Genomic DNA, 13327 nt, shown 5'->3' with positions numbered 1-13327 from the left:
TGAGTAGAGGGGAACTAGTACTTCACATGATTTGGAAGCTATACTTCTGTTAATGGAACGCAAAAGAGCATTTGCCTTTTTTGCAGCCACATCACATTGTTCACTCATATTCAGCTTGTGATCGACAACAATTCCAAGATCCTTCTTGCTTGTAGTATTGTTGAGCCAAGTATCCCCCATCTTGTAACTGTGCATTTGGTTTCTTTTTCCTAGGTGCAGAACTTGGCATTTATCCCTATTAAATTTCATTCTGTTGTTTTCTGCTCAGTGCTCTAACCTATCAAGATCACTTTGAATTCTGTTTCTGTCTTCCAAGGTATTAGCTATCCCGCCCAATTTTGTGTCATCTGCAGATTTGATCAGCATTCCCTGCACCTCCTCGTCCAAGTCATTAATAAAAATGTTGAAAAGCATTGGGCCCAGGACTTGCAGAAATGTGCATTGGTGCAAGCATGCACTTGCACATTTCTGCAAATCCCCCCCCCCCAAATCATTGCACAAGTCTGTGGAATCCATGTGGCTTGGAAAAAAGCCAGTCTGTGGTGGCATCTGCAGGTTGGATTCATAGAAATCTGTACTCATTTGAATCTGTTGTGGATTTCTCTGACATCCCTAACACACATACACGCACACATACACACATGCAAATGCCCCCACATAGCAGGAGGAAAAGAAGATACATTGCCTCATTTTGCGAGAGGAGAAACCAGTTTTGGAAGATTCCTTAATCTCTTACGTATGGATATATCTACATGGCAAATTTAATATTGGTTTTACACCAAGTTAGCTGTCATGGCACTCCCCCCACCCGCCCAGGAGAATTCTTCATTGAAGTTTCCCTCTTCAACCTGTAGGTCCTTGGGTTCCTTGGGGTACAGGGATGACAAATAAATCTTAAATCTAAAGGAAGTGGTACAGCTTCTCCTAGACTGTGCCACTTTGGGCTGTAGGTTGGGGATGGCATATTGGCAAGTTTTGCCATGAAAAATGCCCCTATACAAAAATAGAAAACCTAAGTGAGCCTTTCTCTCATATATGGGCCATGAAGGCTCCCCCTGCCCCCCAAAAGGAGGTATTTTTTTCCATTAAGGAAGGAGGCTTTTTCATTCAGACCTGTGGGCAGTATCCCACTGTGTCATTCCATTAGTGCAAATGATGTTGTGCTAGCAGAAACTAGGTTCTGAACTATGTGCAAGAGAAGAATCCAACTAAAGTCATGCTTGTGAAAGTGAAATTGCGCAAACAGTGGTGCATTATGCTTGTGCAATCTGTTGTGCGGCCAGTTGCACACAACTCTTGTGCAACACGTTGTGCAATCTGTTGTGCAACCAGTTGTGTAACTGGTTGGACAACTGCTTGCACAAGCATAATGTGCAACCACTTGCACAACAAAAAGATTCAGCGGAGCCCTGTGAGGGCTGTTGGGATTTGTGGAATCCCAACTGGATTCCCAACTGAATCCCAACTGAATCCCAATCCCAATCCCAACTGAATCCCAATCCCAACTGAATCCCACTGGAACCTCAAGAATCCCTATCAGCGCCCTGAAGTGGTACAGTCTAGGAAAAGCTTTACTCCATTCTCTTGAAAGTGTCAGGGTGGACACTGAGCCCATAGAATCCCAGAGTAGTTCTGTTTCTGAGGAAGAGCAGTCGCTCCTGGGAGAGGAGCACACTCCTCTTTCCCATGTCCAACAGCTGATGGAGATTCCTCCCACCAGCATTCCTAGCTTAGATAGCTGTCCAGGGAGTGACCAGGCACAGATAGCAGACTTGGTGGATGCGCAACGCAGACGCAGAGAGCGGCGCCAGATGGAGGGTGCGGAAAGGAGGCGAAGTGCCAGGTTGGCGCGCAAACAACGGCTTCGCCCAGAGGCTCCAAGGGAAAAGGGGAGGGACTCACCCTAGTCCTTAAGTTCAGGGGTCTGCCAGTAATTCCCTTTCAAACGGGGGCCAACTGTTCCAACTTAGGGCATAGGTACTGTGCTGCTCAGATCTAGTTGCAATCGGTATAGTTGTTAAGTTGTAAAAGAAGAATAAAGCTTTGAAAGGAATTCCTTTGTCTGTGTCTGGACTTGGCTACTGGTTTAGACAGAGAGAGACCTCCAAGGAGCCCTTGACAGAAAGTATATCAAGACCTAAGGTTACCCTGGCACAAGGGTGGGCAATCTTTGGTCCTAAGACTGCATGTGGCCAAACTTCATGTGGCCCTTTGCCCAATTCCAAAAGCACTCTGCAAGCGAACAGTTCAGGTCTTTGGCAAGTATGATCTGTCCCTCTCCTGGCAGCCCAGTGGCCTGAGAGGAAGGGAGGGTGCCCCACCCACTTTTGGCTATGGCTCTGCCCACCATCTTGCAGCCCCCAATAGAAAAAAGGGTCCCCCAGCTCTAGCGTGTTAAAATGACAAGGACTACGATGAGATTAAAAGGCATCTAAGGAATTGCTGTATACTGAGACAAGTCAATGCCTCATCTAGCCTAGCGATGTGTGGTCTGGTGGGCAACCATGCTCCAAGGGCTCAGGGTGGAATAAAGTCCTTCCCAAATTCACCACCTGAGATCCTTTAACTGGAGGTGAACCTTGGACCTTCTACATCAGGGGTGTAGAACCTCAAGCCCGGGGGCCAAATCTGGCCTTCTGGGGTTCAGCAGGGGGCCACACCCCTTCCCCATGGTACCACCCCCTTTCTCCCGACCATCATGCATTTTGTGATTTCCCAGGTTTTGCGCAGTTTCTCCCCCATTCAGCGAGGCTGAAATGCCACTCCTAAGGGTTAGTTTTTGGCAGTAGTGAGACCCCTTTTGCCTTCTGTCCCACCCATCACTGGAATGCAGCCCCCGAGAGCTTCTCTGGAATTTGACCCTTGGTTTGAAAGCAGTTCAGTGCCCTTGTTCAATATGCAAAGGATGAGCTCTGCTACACAGATGGGGCCATAGCTCAATGTGCCAGGGCCCCTGCTTTGCATGCAGAAAGCCCCAGGTTCAATCCCTGGCTTCTCCAGGTAGGGCAAGGAAAGAATCCTGCATGAAACCCTCGAGAGCCACTGCCAGTCAGTGTTGACAATACTGGGCTAGATGGACCCAGGGTCTAACTCACTATAAGGCAGCTTCCTATGTTCCTGTGTTCCTAGGAATAGCCCCTTCCTCAACCAGATGCCCAGAGAAAGACAGAATGCATTTTGATACACACTTACGCTGATCTTGGTTGCATCCTTATTTGTTACCTGAAAAGGAAAAGAGGGGAAGAATTAAACAGGAACAATGTCCATCTGTCTCTCTTGTGTGTGTGTGCGCGCGCGCACACACACACACACACCATTAAGTGGATGGATCTCTTCCTCCGAACAGTTTTTATGCCATAGCTTGAACAGGGTTAATATCAGACCACCTTGCCTTGATTGGGGATACACTCAATTTGTTCTTAACTCACTGGGTAGGTTGTTTAGGTGAAATACAATTGGCCTCAGTAGGTGGCTGAAACACAGTTATTACATTGTGCTACCAGATAGCATCAGTTGAGGGCAAGGATGTCTTCAAGTCAGTTAGCTGATTATATTGTGAGCAGTTACAATTCCAAAGGGAACCTTGATACGTGAAATAGCAATGGCAGAAGCTAGGAAAGAATTGGCCCGAAAGACTGGATTTCAATGTATCGCTCTGTTATGTGGTCTTGTTTATTTATTTAGATTTATACTCCACCCTACCAATGAATTATCAGGGCGGCTTATGATAAAATATTAAAAACACCATACAATGACAAACACACTAAAATTAAGCTAAAACAGCAACTTTGTAAAAGAAGCATCCCAAATACAATTGAGAAAACAAAAGCTAAAAAACCTTGGAAAATAATTTTAAAAAAGGCAGTTGTGTGTCGCTGGAAAGATGTCAGAGTGGGCACCAGGCAAGCCTCTCTAGAGACAGCATTCCAAAGCTGGGGCCGGGGGCACCACTGAAAAGGCCCTCTCCCCGGTAGCCACCCACCCGGTGGAGGCTGGTGGCTTGTATGTCACTGGGGCAGCACGTCTGCTCTGGGTTTCAGTCAGAACCAGTCAGAACTCAGAGCTATCCAAAACACTGAACCCTATCCCCCAAATGGGTTCAGCACTTTGGATAGCTCCTTTAGAGTTCTGACTGGTTCTGACTGAAACCCAGAGTGGATCCACGGTCCCACTGACATCGGAACCACCAGCCTCCACTGCACCCGCCTGACATCAAATGCCAGGGGAACCCAGAGAAGGGCCTCTGGTGAGGATCTCCAAAGTGCTATCTTGAGACAGTCGCCTAGTCAAGTCTGTCTTCCTGACAGCTTTTCTATCTCTGCAAAAGGGATTGTAGAGGTCTTTTATAGACAGACTACAAGAAGCCACTATGGTAGCATACTGGCTTTCAACATTTGCACATACCATGCAACGTGCATAGTGTGTGAGCCAGTAAGCTTCAGCTGGGCTTCTCCAGGATATACTGTTTGTGGCTCACAGCAAGAGCTGTGCATAAATGGCCACTCAAAATTCTCCACCCTATTTGTGGGCAGAGAAATTGGGACATTTTTACCAAATTTCTCCAGGGGGAGGAGAAATTCTCCAAAGTTTCTCAGAGGTAGGGCTTGCCATTAGCAGTAGTGGGATCACATCTTTCTTTTTGCCCTATTTTATTCTGGGTTCTGCTGTCACGGCAAGTATTGGAAACAGCAGCAGCTATGCTGGCTTCCTGGCCATCATTTTGCAACCTTCACAAAGCCCTAGACCTCTCTCTCTCTCTCTCTCTCTCTCTCTCTCTCAGTGTGTGTGTGTGTGTGATAGTAACTGCCTAAAATAAAATAAAATTGGATGGAGAAGATTCAGTGAATTTTATTTTTGCAAAGTAGCCTTCTTTTTCTAAGGGGCAATAAAAGGACAAAACTCAGACATTTTACCAGAAAAATGTCTTGAGAACTTTCAGTTCAGCTTTACATCACCCTACCTACACCTGTAGAGCATGGATGCATTCTCATTTAGGGCTTTCAAGAAAACAGTTTTAGAACAAAAGCATTCCTGCTGTTTTAGCATCAGTCCCCCCTTGAAATTAGTTTTCTTCCTGGGTCTCCGTAGGAATAGTGACATCATCATGTAGCCAATCAGATTTCTCTATTCAATGATAACACTGACAGCAAACAAAGCTAATTCAGAGTGAGAGCATTGGCCACAGTGACATCATCATGAAGCCAAAACTGAGTAGCTGTGAGACAATGTCACTGTTCCCCAGAAGAAGATGGATTGGAGAAAAAAAGGAAAACAAATGGCACTGAAGTGGCAGCCAACTGGGACTGGAAAAAATAGACACTAGGGCACCTCTGTCTGAATGCCAAACACCAGAGAAGGGAGCGCTGTTTGCATGTGCTAAGGTTGCATGGTGGGGTATGTGCCCATGCAGCTGCCCCATAAACAGTTTGCCACTTTATGCATTGGAAGTGCTTTTTCAGAGTGCACACCTTTTCACCACGAAACACCCCTTTCACATTTTTGGCTTGACCATATTTCATTTCTGTGAGCTATAGGGAGGGGCAAGGTCCTGCTTTTGGGAAAACCCAGAGCCTGGGTTTCTCTGTCCAAGGGATGAGTCCAGAGTAACTGGGCCATGCCATGGAAGAAAAGAAGTCTAACTCTCTCTGTGCCACGCCCCTGATCCACCGGCCTTCCAGAGCTAGGGATGTCTATGAAATCTGCAACAGAAACAAATGAGTTTGGATTTTTATGAATCCAACCCATGGATTCCACAGCAGACTGGCTTCTCTCCTGTTGGGTGGATTCTGCGGATGTGCAGCCGGTTTTCTAACTGTCACAAATTTTGTGCAAATTTCATCATAGAAAAAGATGCAAAATTAAGAAAACCCAGCTCAAATATGCACTTCTCCCACTGGCTAAAGTGTGAAAATGTGCATTTGGGGGGAATTTGCGCATTTTTCCAGGTGCAAAATTGCACAAATACACTTTTGCACAAATTCAGAAAAAAAAATCCGATTCCATCCATGGGTGGACAATGGAATGAAAGGTGTCTGACAATCCATGAAACACAGACAGAATGGATTTTACACAGTCCATACATCCCTATCCAGAGGTGCTAAAAGATATAGGCACACCCATATTGTGCTTGTGTGTTTTCCATGCCAGGGCTGCTAGGAGATTGGGGGCAGGGGGCATATTTGCACTGGGGGAAAGGTTTAGACACCTTACCCATGTTGTGGTTCCAATCCAAATAATCCCCCCTCTGGCTACTTTTAGGAGAAGAAAATTACACGGGGAGATCCACTCACAGAACTTGTGCACAATGTCAAGCTTGGCTCTCTGTGTTACGGATTACATTTTAATCCAGCTGTCTATTTTCCTGTCTGACCTGACCCTCTGACCACCCTAGCCCAGCCAAACAGCACATGAGAGGCTGGGTGCCTGGATGCTTTGCAAATCTATTGGAGTACAGCTGAGATCTGGGGGTGTTAGAGACTCCAAAGAAGCACCTTTCAGGTGACAGCTCCATAGCTGAGAAAAGGTTATAAGCTTTGGAGACACTGGCTGGGTTCACACAACACGCTAACCCACAGTGGTTGAGTGTGGGTTTTTTCTTGAACCATGGGTTACTGTGTTGTCTGAACGCAGTGTGTTTTCCACAGGGTGGCTTCTTAGCCACCTTGAAAAACCCATAATACACCATGGGTTCTCAAGAAGGCTGGTTTAAGAAAAATAAACCACACTGCATGGTTGCTATTGCATAGCACCCAATGTGTGTACAGTAGCACAGCTTATGGCTCCCTCTACTGCTGATGTTCAGTTTGGACGTGCCATTGTTTATGTAGCCAAAATGGCACCACCCATGCACAAGAAGGAACTATCAGGAGACCTCCACCCTCCAAATGGCCCAATAACGACTGGGCATGCTCAGTGGCTGTGGAAAGGCTGACTGATAGTTGGGAGCGGAGTGAAGAACAGAATCCAGAATGGAAAACCAGGGAATGGAATGGAGTGTCTGGAATCCTGAACAGTAGCACTGCACACTACAACATGATGTTGCAGGTCCCAGTTATATATATAAAAGTCCATTTCCAGAAATCCATCACTCTGTACTGTGACCAAGGAACAAAGCTCAGGGTAGGGTTATGCAAATGAGGAGGTGGGGCTATGCAGATGGGAGCAGGCTTGCCACTCAGTGGCTCCCATTACATTTTGTAGGGGAGCATAAACAGGCTGTAATGATCTGAGACACAGTGGAGAGGAGGCTAAACCAGCTACTTACTCCAGTTGCTGGGGTCATTGGGAGCAGGGACAGGCAGCCCTCATCTCAAAGGCATTTCTGAGTGTACCCCTTTCATTTATGCTATCGAAGTGAAAAGTTATCATTTATCCCTACAGGTCAAAGTAAAGCAGTATATTTGGGATTGTGGTGGGTGTAAAACCTACCCACTTCCTTTGCACTGGATGGCCTGCCCTTTACTGAAAGGGTCAACACATGGGGGCTGCAATATGTCTCTCTTCAGAGACCCCTTGCACCCCCCTCCACAGGGCTCCCTCCTGTATATAAGGTCCTCCCTCCATTTTGTTTGTTCCCATTCATCAGCAGAAGCCACTTCATTTTGCCAATCCGTGGGCTGCAGAGAATCGGTGAATGGACATTTAAAATGGAGCCTGGTCTTCCAACACCAAGGCTTTGTCTGGCTTAGAAAAGGCTTAGAAAAGGACCCTGAAGACTTAGCCTTCTCCCCTTTCCCTATATTTTAATTATTGCATGCCAGAGCGCAGATAAATCATTTGACTGCAGAGTTATCCTACAATGTCTCCAGGGGGTGGACAGATGTACAGGTCCCATCCCACAAAAGTAGGGTTGAGAGAAAAGAAAAGAAAAAGAAAGAAAGAAAGAAAGAAAGAAAAGAAAAAGCTAGCAGTCACCATGAATCACTGGCAGTATAAAGTTCATTCTGTCAATATGTTCCTAGATTTGTTTATTTGGCTGTCAGAAAGAGAAGAGGGGAATGCTGGCCCAACAGTGATGCATTATCAAGGTATTAACAGGCCTGGCTCGCTGATGTTGCAGAGGATGAGGCTCATTTCACACATTATGTGGTGGCAAACCTGGGTATATTTGACAGAAAACAATTGGGGGTGGGTGGGCCCCAAATAATAATGACTGAGGGCCTTATACATATTTACCAATGGAGGTTTCTTGCATTTTACTTCGTGTGTGTGTGTGTGCATGCGTGCTGGGAAGGCCTTTCTTCTAACCTTAACTCTATCACACCAATACTATAAAAAGACGTGTCTCATCTTGCCAGTAACCATTTTTTTTACTAGCCCATTAAACCATCTCTAGCAGCTCACATGTTCCAGGTCAACTGGAGTGGTACAGAGGAGCTCTGTGTTAGTTTCGTTGTCAACCCATCTCACCTTCCTTTCCTTCCAGTTGTGGGTGGTTTCAGACAACCAAGGTGGTGAAGTTGCTGCCGCAGGATGCATTTTGTTTGAGTGGCGGCTTCCTGTGTGGATGCATCTTGTGAGGCTGTGGCTCATCCCTTCCTGGAACACCTTTGAAATGGGGAATGATGAACCTGGAGGGCGGTGAGCTGCAAACTCGCCATTTAAAGCTAGTTCACACATGCACGTCCATTGCTTGATTCTTCATTGCTTGAGGACTCACAGCTGAACATGTGAATCTGCTGACAAGCATTGTGCAGAGGATAGGTGGCAGTATGCGAGTTCTGTACGTGGGCCTTATCTTGGATTGCCCATTGACACATGCCTGTCACCACCCCATGTTGAAGCCATTGAGGACCAAATATACACTTACGAACTGGCCGTAGATCCATCACATTTCTGAACATTTGCGCAAATGGCCTTCTGTGCCAAAGATTGCACCCCCTAGTGGGCTTACTACCTCACTTGTTTGTCTGAATGCACCCTGCATGTGTGGACAAGAAGGCAGAGAGAAGCAACCCTGGAAATACAGCTTTCTCCGTACATGTTTCTCTATGGCTTTTGACCAAGTCTTGATTTTCGGTTCCTACCCAACTTGCTGTCTGTATCACATCATGTTAATTAATGGGTGTGTGTATCATTGCATTTATTACCTTGCTTCTGGTGCCAGGGCTGCTGATGGCTAGTTCATGGGCAAGCTCTCGTGCTGGTTCTTTGAGATACCACCACTGGATTTCCAAGGAGTAAGAGGTGGATCCGCTGGCCCGGAATGCACAAGGCATCTCAATATCATCTCCCTCCCTAACAGTCACATCTTTAGGGACTTCTGTAAATGTAGCTGAAGGCAAAATAAAAAAATCAATTAAAAAATAAAACAAATAACAAGGAAAGGAGAGGGTAGCAAACAGGAGAGATTAAGAAAGACATGACGGGGCTGTTTTGCTACAATCCAAAAGGCAAGGCAAAAACAATGCAGGCTGTCGGGAGTGTCTTGGTTTCCCTGAACTATCAGACACTACACACAGTCCACAGAACTGAAAAAAACATAGGGACTGGGAAAAGGATATCTGAAGGCCATCTAGCTGAGCCCCTCTGTACATAAATGCCCTCAAATTCATTAAAAAAAAATCCAAATCATGGTGTACCACAGGCAGCAGGAGTGAGTGAGATTTGCCAGACATTTCTCCCTGTGAAGGAGGGATTGGGACTCCCCCTCCCCACCAAGGCACCCCCTGTGATCACTGCAGTCTGGGCACCCATCCATATCAGACAAGTAGCAATGGAGAGTATAAAAGTTTGCAGGATATTTCCTGTCCCCAAACCAAAGCCTGCAGATCCCCCTGTTCTAGGGATGACCACGCTTTGCACACATTTTGACAGCTGAGCTTTGGTGGACGTGGTACCGTACCGCCCCACCATTTCCAACGTCCCTGTTGCTTTGGATTTTCCCTTTCTGCAGCAGAATGCAGGCATTCCTTAATCCTGCAGCCCTGGCTAGGTACATTCTGCATGCACCCTTTTGCTTCAGCATCCTTCTCAGACCCCTGCATTTGCAACAGAGTGAGCTCACTTGCCTTTCCTGAAACAAGCAACCCACAGAAGACCTCAACAGTGGAGCATTTCAAGCAAATTATACATATATCGTATCTAATGGTGCAAAGCAATTTGACTTTACATTTGGCATTCCAAAATCAGACCTGTTAATACATACATTGCACAGATTTTTGGAAAGAGAGGAAGAAGGGATATCCCCCCAGTGTAATGGACATGAGGATTCACCCTCTCAGCCACTTAAAAGATGACACTTGCTACCGACTTGTCAACTAGCTGCCTTATTTTGCTACAGAAAAACAACATCAACAGAACCCAAGATTATTGGAAGTTTGTGACTTACCATGTACCATGAACAGCAAGGGGGCATTTAGCATCAGGTAACAAAGGGCAGTGAACAGCCCTCGATTTTCCATCTCATATATGTAGGCTTTGGAGTGCAGGGCAAGGAGAAAAAAAATATTGGCGAGGCACTCACAACCACCAGGCTAAGAAATCTTCAATCCCATGGCAATGAAAAGACACAGTTGGAGGAACTGGATATACCGGTCCAGGGATCGGATAAATAAAAAGATGAACACTTTTCATCAATACCACTGAAAGCCACCAAGCTCAGTTATTTTCCCCCCTTCTCTTCTCGGTTTGGAAGCACGTATAAAAAAATCCACAGCCAGTTGGTCCAAAGGAATTGCTGTCGTGACGTGGGAAGAATTGATCCTGAGAACTGAATCGTAAATCTGCCGGTCTGATTATTATTATTGTTATGATGATTATTCTTGTTATTTCCCCCCTCCCTCTCCTCTAACAACTCTGTGGCAACCACAGTTCAACTTCCTTGTGTTGAATGGGATTCTTTGGAGTCCAAAACCAAGGAAGAAATCCAAGGTTTCCTTCCAAGACCCATTTGGGCTCGGATCTTCAAGGGAGAGCTAAGGAAACCAAGAGAGGGTGATTCTTCTTGCCTTTTCTCTGAAGTGGTTATTTCCACTGGGTTTTTCTTCTTCTTCCTCTTCCTCCTTCTCCTTTCTTCCTTTCGCCCAGCCACAGTCAGGACTCAGATCTTCCCTTCTCCTCCTCCTCCTCCTGGGTGGACGTAGAGTCCAAATCAGCCAGAGAAACGGAAGGGTTGGACCTCTCTCTCTTTCTCTCTCTTTTCCCCCCTCTCAGATCAACACACTGCTCAACCTATAAGGAGAAATTTCACCATCTGACGTTCCGGACGTAAGGCACTGGTGAGGCCAGTGCAAAAGAGAGCGAGAGAGAGAGAGAGAGAGAAAGAAAGGGGGATGGAGAAAAGGAGAGAGAGAAAATGAAGTTGTATTCCCCTGAGATCGAATGGTTGGATTTCAAAGCTACACACATACAGAGACAGACAGACAGACAGAGGGGCGCGCACACACAGAAACACGCCAGCCTCCTGAGCAAAGTCATCCAAACACGGGGAGAAACGTTGCCAAGACTATCTGCTTTTGAAGGCGTTTGTTTGTCTGCTTGTAATTGACTAGAGAGTGCGGTATAGGACAGGCAAGGCAAGGAGAGATGGGAGAAGCGGTCAAAGTGCCTTCTGGGCGTCTAAAAAGTGCAGTTTCCTTCGTTCATCTCATCAGATCTTCCCCAAACTGGGGATGGGGGCGGGGAAGAAGCCATCTCCCCATCGTTTTTCAAAACTAAATCCCCTTCCTTTGTGCGCGCGTGCGTGTTTAATAACGCGAAATTGACTCACATCCTACAGAGACGGGCCCCATCATCAGCCGGTACCCCTTTCCCCGCTAAGTTTCCAGCCAGGGAGGTCGGCTTAATTCCAAGAACTTAATTCGAATCCCCACCCTACCCCATTTACATTCCAGTCGCGATACAACGTGTGAACCCCCCCCCCCCACGCGTCTGGGTTTCTCCTTAGACTGTGCAGCAGAATCAGAGGGGTCCCCCACCCGCACTCCGCCCCCCCCCCGGTAAAACCTCCCTTACCTGATTTTCAAGCCATCTCTTACTAGGCGATCAACCAAGAAGGGAAAAAAAAATCTTTTCTTTTTTTAAAAGAAAAGAAAATGAACCACGGTCGAAGAGATGTGTTAGGGGGAGGGAGACGGGAGAGGCAGATAATAACGTGTTAGTTCGTTTGTTTTTTAATCTCGTAATGATACCCTCCCCCCACGCCCCCACGCCAGCAAGAATCCTCAGGGGTCGAGCAAGAGAGAGAAAAAGAGAGAGAGAGGCGTTCCTCTTCTAGAGCAACTAGACCGTGATGGGGGGGGGGGGAGCTGGAGAAACGATTCCCGGAGAGGTTTCCCCTGGCTAAAAGTCCGCAATGGAAAGCATCAAGAAGTGATGGAGGGGGGGGGGAGAGAGAGCAGGTGCGTGGACTGGATGTAGGGAAGACGTGGTGGTGAGTGATGGGGGGGAAGGCGAAGGGGGGGAGGCGCGGGGCGGGGCAGGGAGGGGAGGAGGCTGGGGAAAGACTAGTTGATTCAGAGCAAGATCGGTTTCCGGTTTGGGATGAGGGGCTGCTGGTGTGTGTGTGTTTTCCCACCCTCCATAAATGGAGGGGCGCGGGGCGCGGAGAAAATCAGAAGCGGGAGCTGAATGCCTTCTTCCTGAATTGGTCAAGAGGATAGGTGGTGCCAGGGGAGGGCATGACCCCCTCCCGCCCAGACAAGGAGCTTGCCCCCCCCAACAACCCCCCCCCCACTGCTCGACCCCCTGTGGTTCCTTGAACCGAAAGGCGCTGTTCTCATACAAATGAAAAATGAAGCATCAACTGGAAATCTCAACGAAGGCTGCCACCCTACAGCGCCACTTCTTTGGACGTGATGTCCATCGGAATCAGTTGGGCTTCCTTACTCCAGGGGAAAGGAGATGTTTAGGACTGAAGAGTGGATGTGAAACTGACTGATATTTCTCTCTCAGAAATGTAACACGTTGGCCAAAGCTCACTCTTCTTCCCCCTGCCCCCAGAAATGCAGTTTGCCCCTGCTGTGCCCCTCCAAGTTGTGTGTGGTGTTTCCACTCTTCAAGGAAATTGCCCCCACCTTCCCCTCTGAGGAAGGATGTGCACAGATTTGTATTGTATTTGATGAGGACTAGAAGCAATATGGCATTTGTGGGATCTTCAAAGGACTTTGCTTACAATCCCTGGTCCAGGCTGGTAGTAGGTTACTGTTTGCTTCTATGTTGTGTTATTATTTTAATTCATTTCTATGCCACCTTTCAGCTAAAAAGTCTCCCAAGGCAGTTTACAAAGGTTAATAAAAATGCAAAATTCAAACAATAGAGTTAAATATGACTTACACATCTGAAATGACATTATCTCCGTTACGTATTTAAAACCTAAAAAGAAAAC

The 13327-nt window shown here is 46.9% G+C and overlaps 1 protein-coding gene across 1 annotated transcript in view; it reads right to left on the bottom strand.

Annotated features, from left to right (window-relative positions):
- The window catches only part of VSTM2B (V-set and transmembrane domain containing 2B), a 62296-nt gene extending 51146 nt beyond the window's left edge, over positions 1–11150 (bottom strand). The window contains exons 1-3 of the mRNA XM_084813054.1: positions 10331–11150; positions 9090–9274; positions 3193–3222 (exon numbers count right to left, since the gene is read on the bottom strand). Coding sequence (XP_084669180.1) covers positions 3193–3222; positions 9090–9274; positions 10331–10403 — 288 coding nt within the window. The 5' untranslated portion in view covers positions 10404–11150. The remainder of the gene's footprint in view (positions 1–3192; positions 3223–9089; positions 9275–10330) is intronic.
- Positions 11151–13327: the final 2177 nt, after the last annotated feature.

The sequence above is a fragment of the Heloderma suspectum genome, chromosome 8, assembly GCF_057233095.1.
Source record: "Heloderma suspectum isolate Gila_16-S chromosome 8, 16-S_ref, whole genome shotgun sequence".
In the NCBI taxonomy this organism is placed as follows: Eukaryota; Metazoa; Chordata; class Lepidosauria; order Squamata; family Helodermatidae; genus Heloderma; species Heloderma suspectum.
Note: the sequence above shows the minus strand (reverse complement) of the source record. Positions and strands in the feature narration are given on the sequence as shown.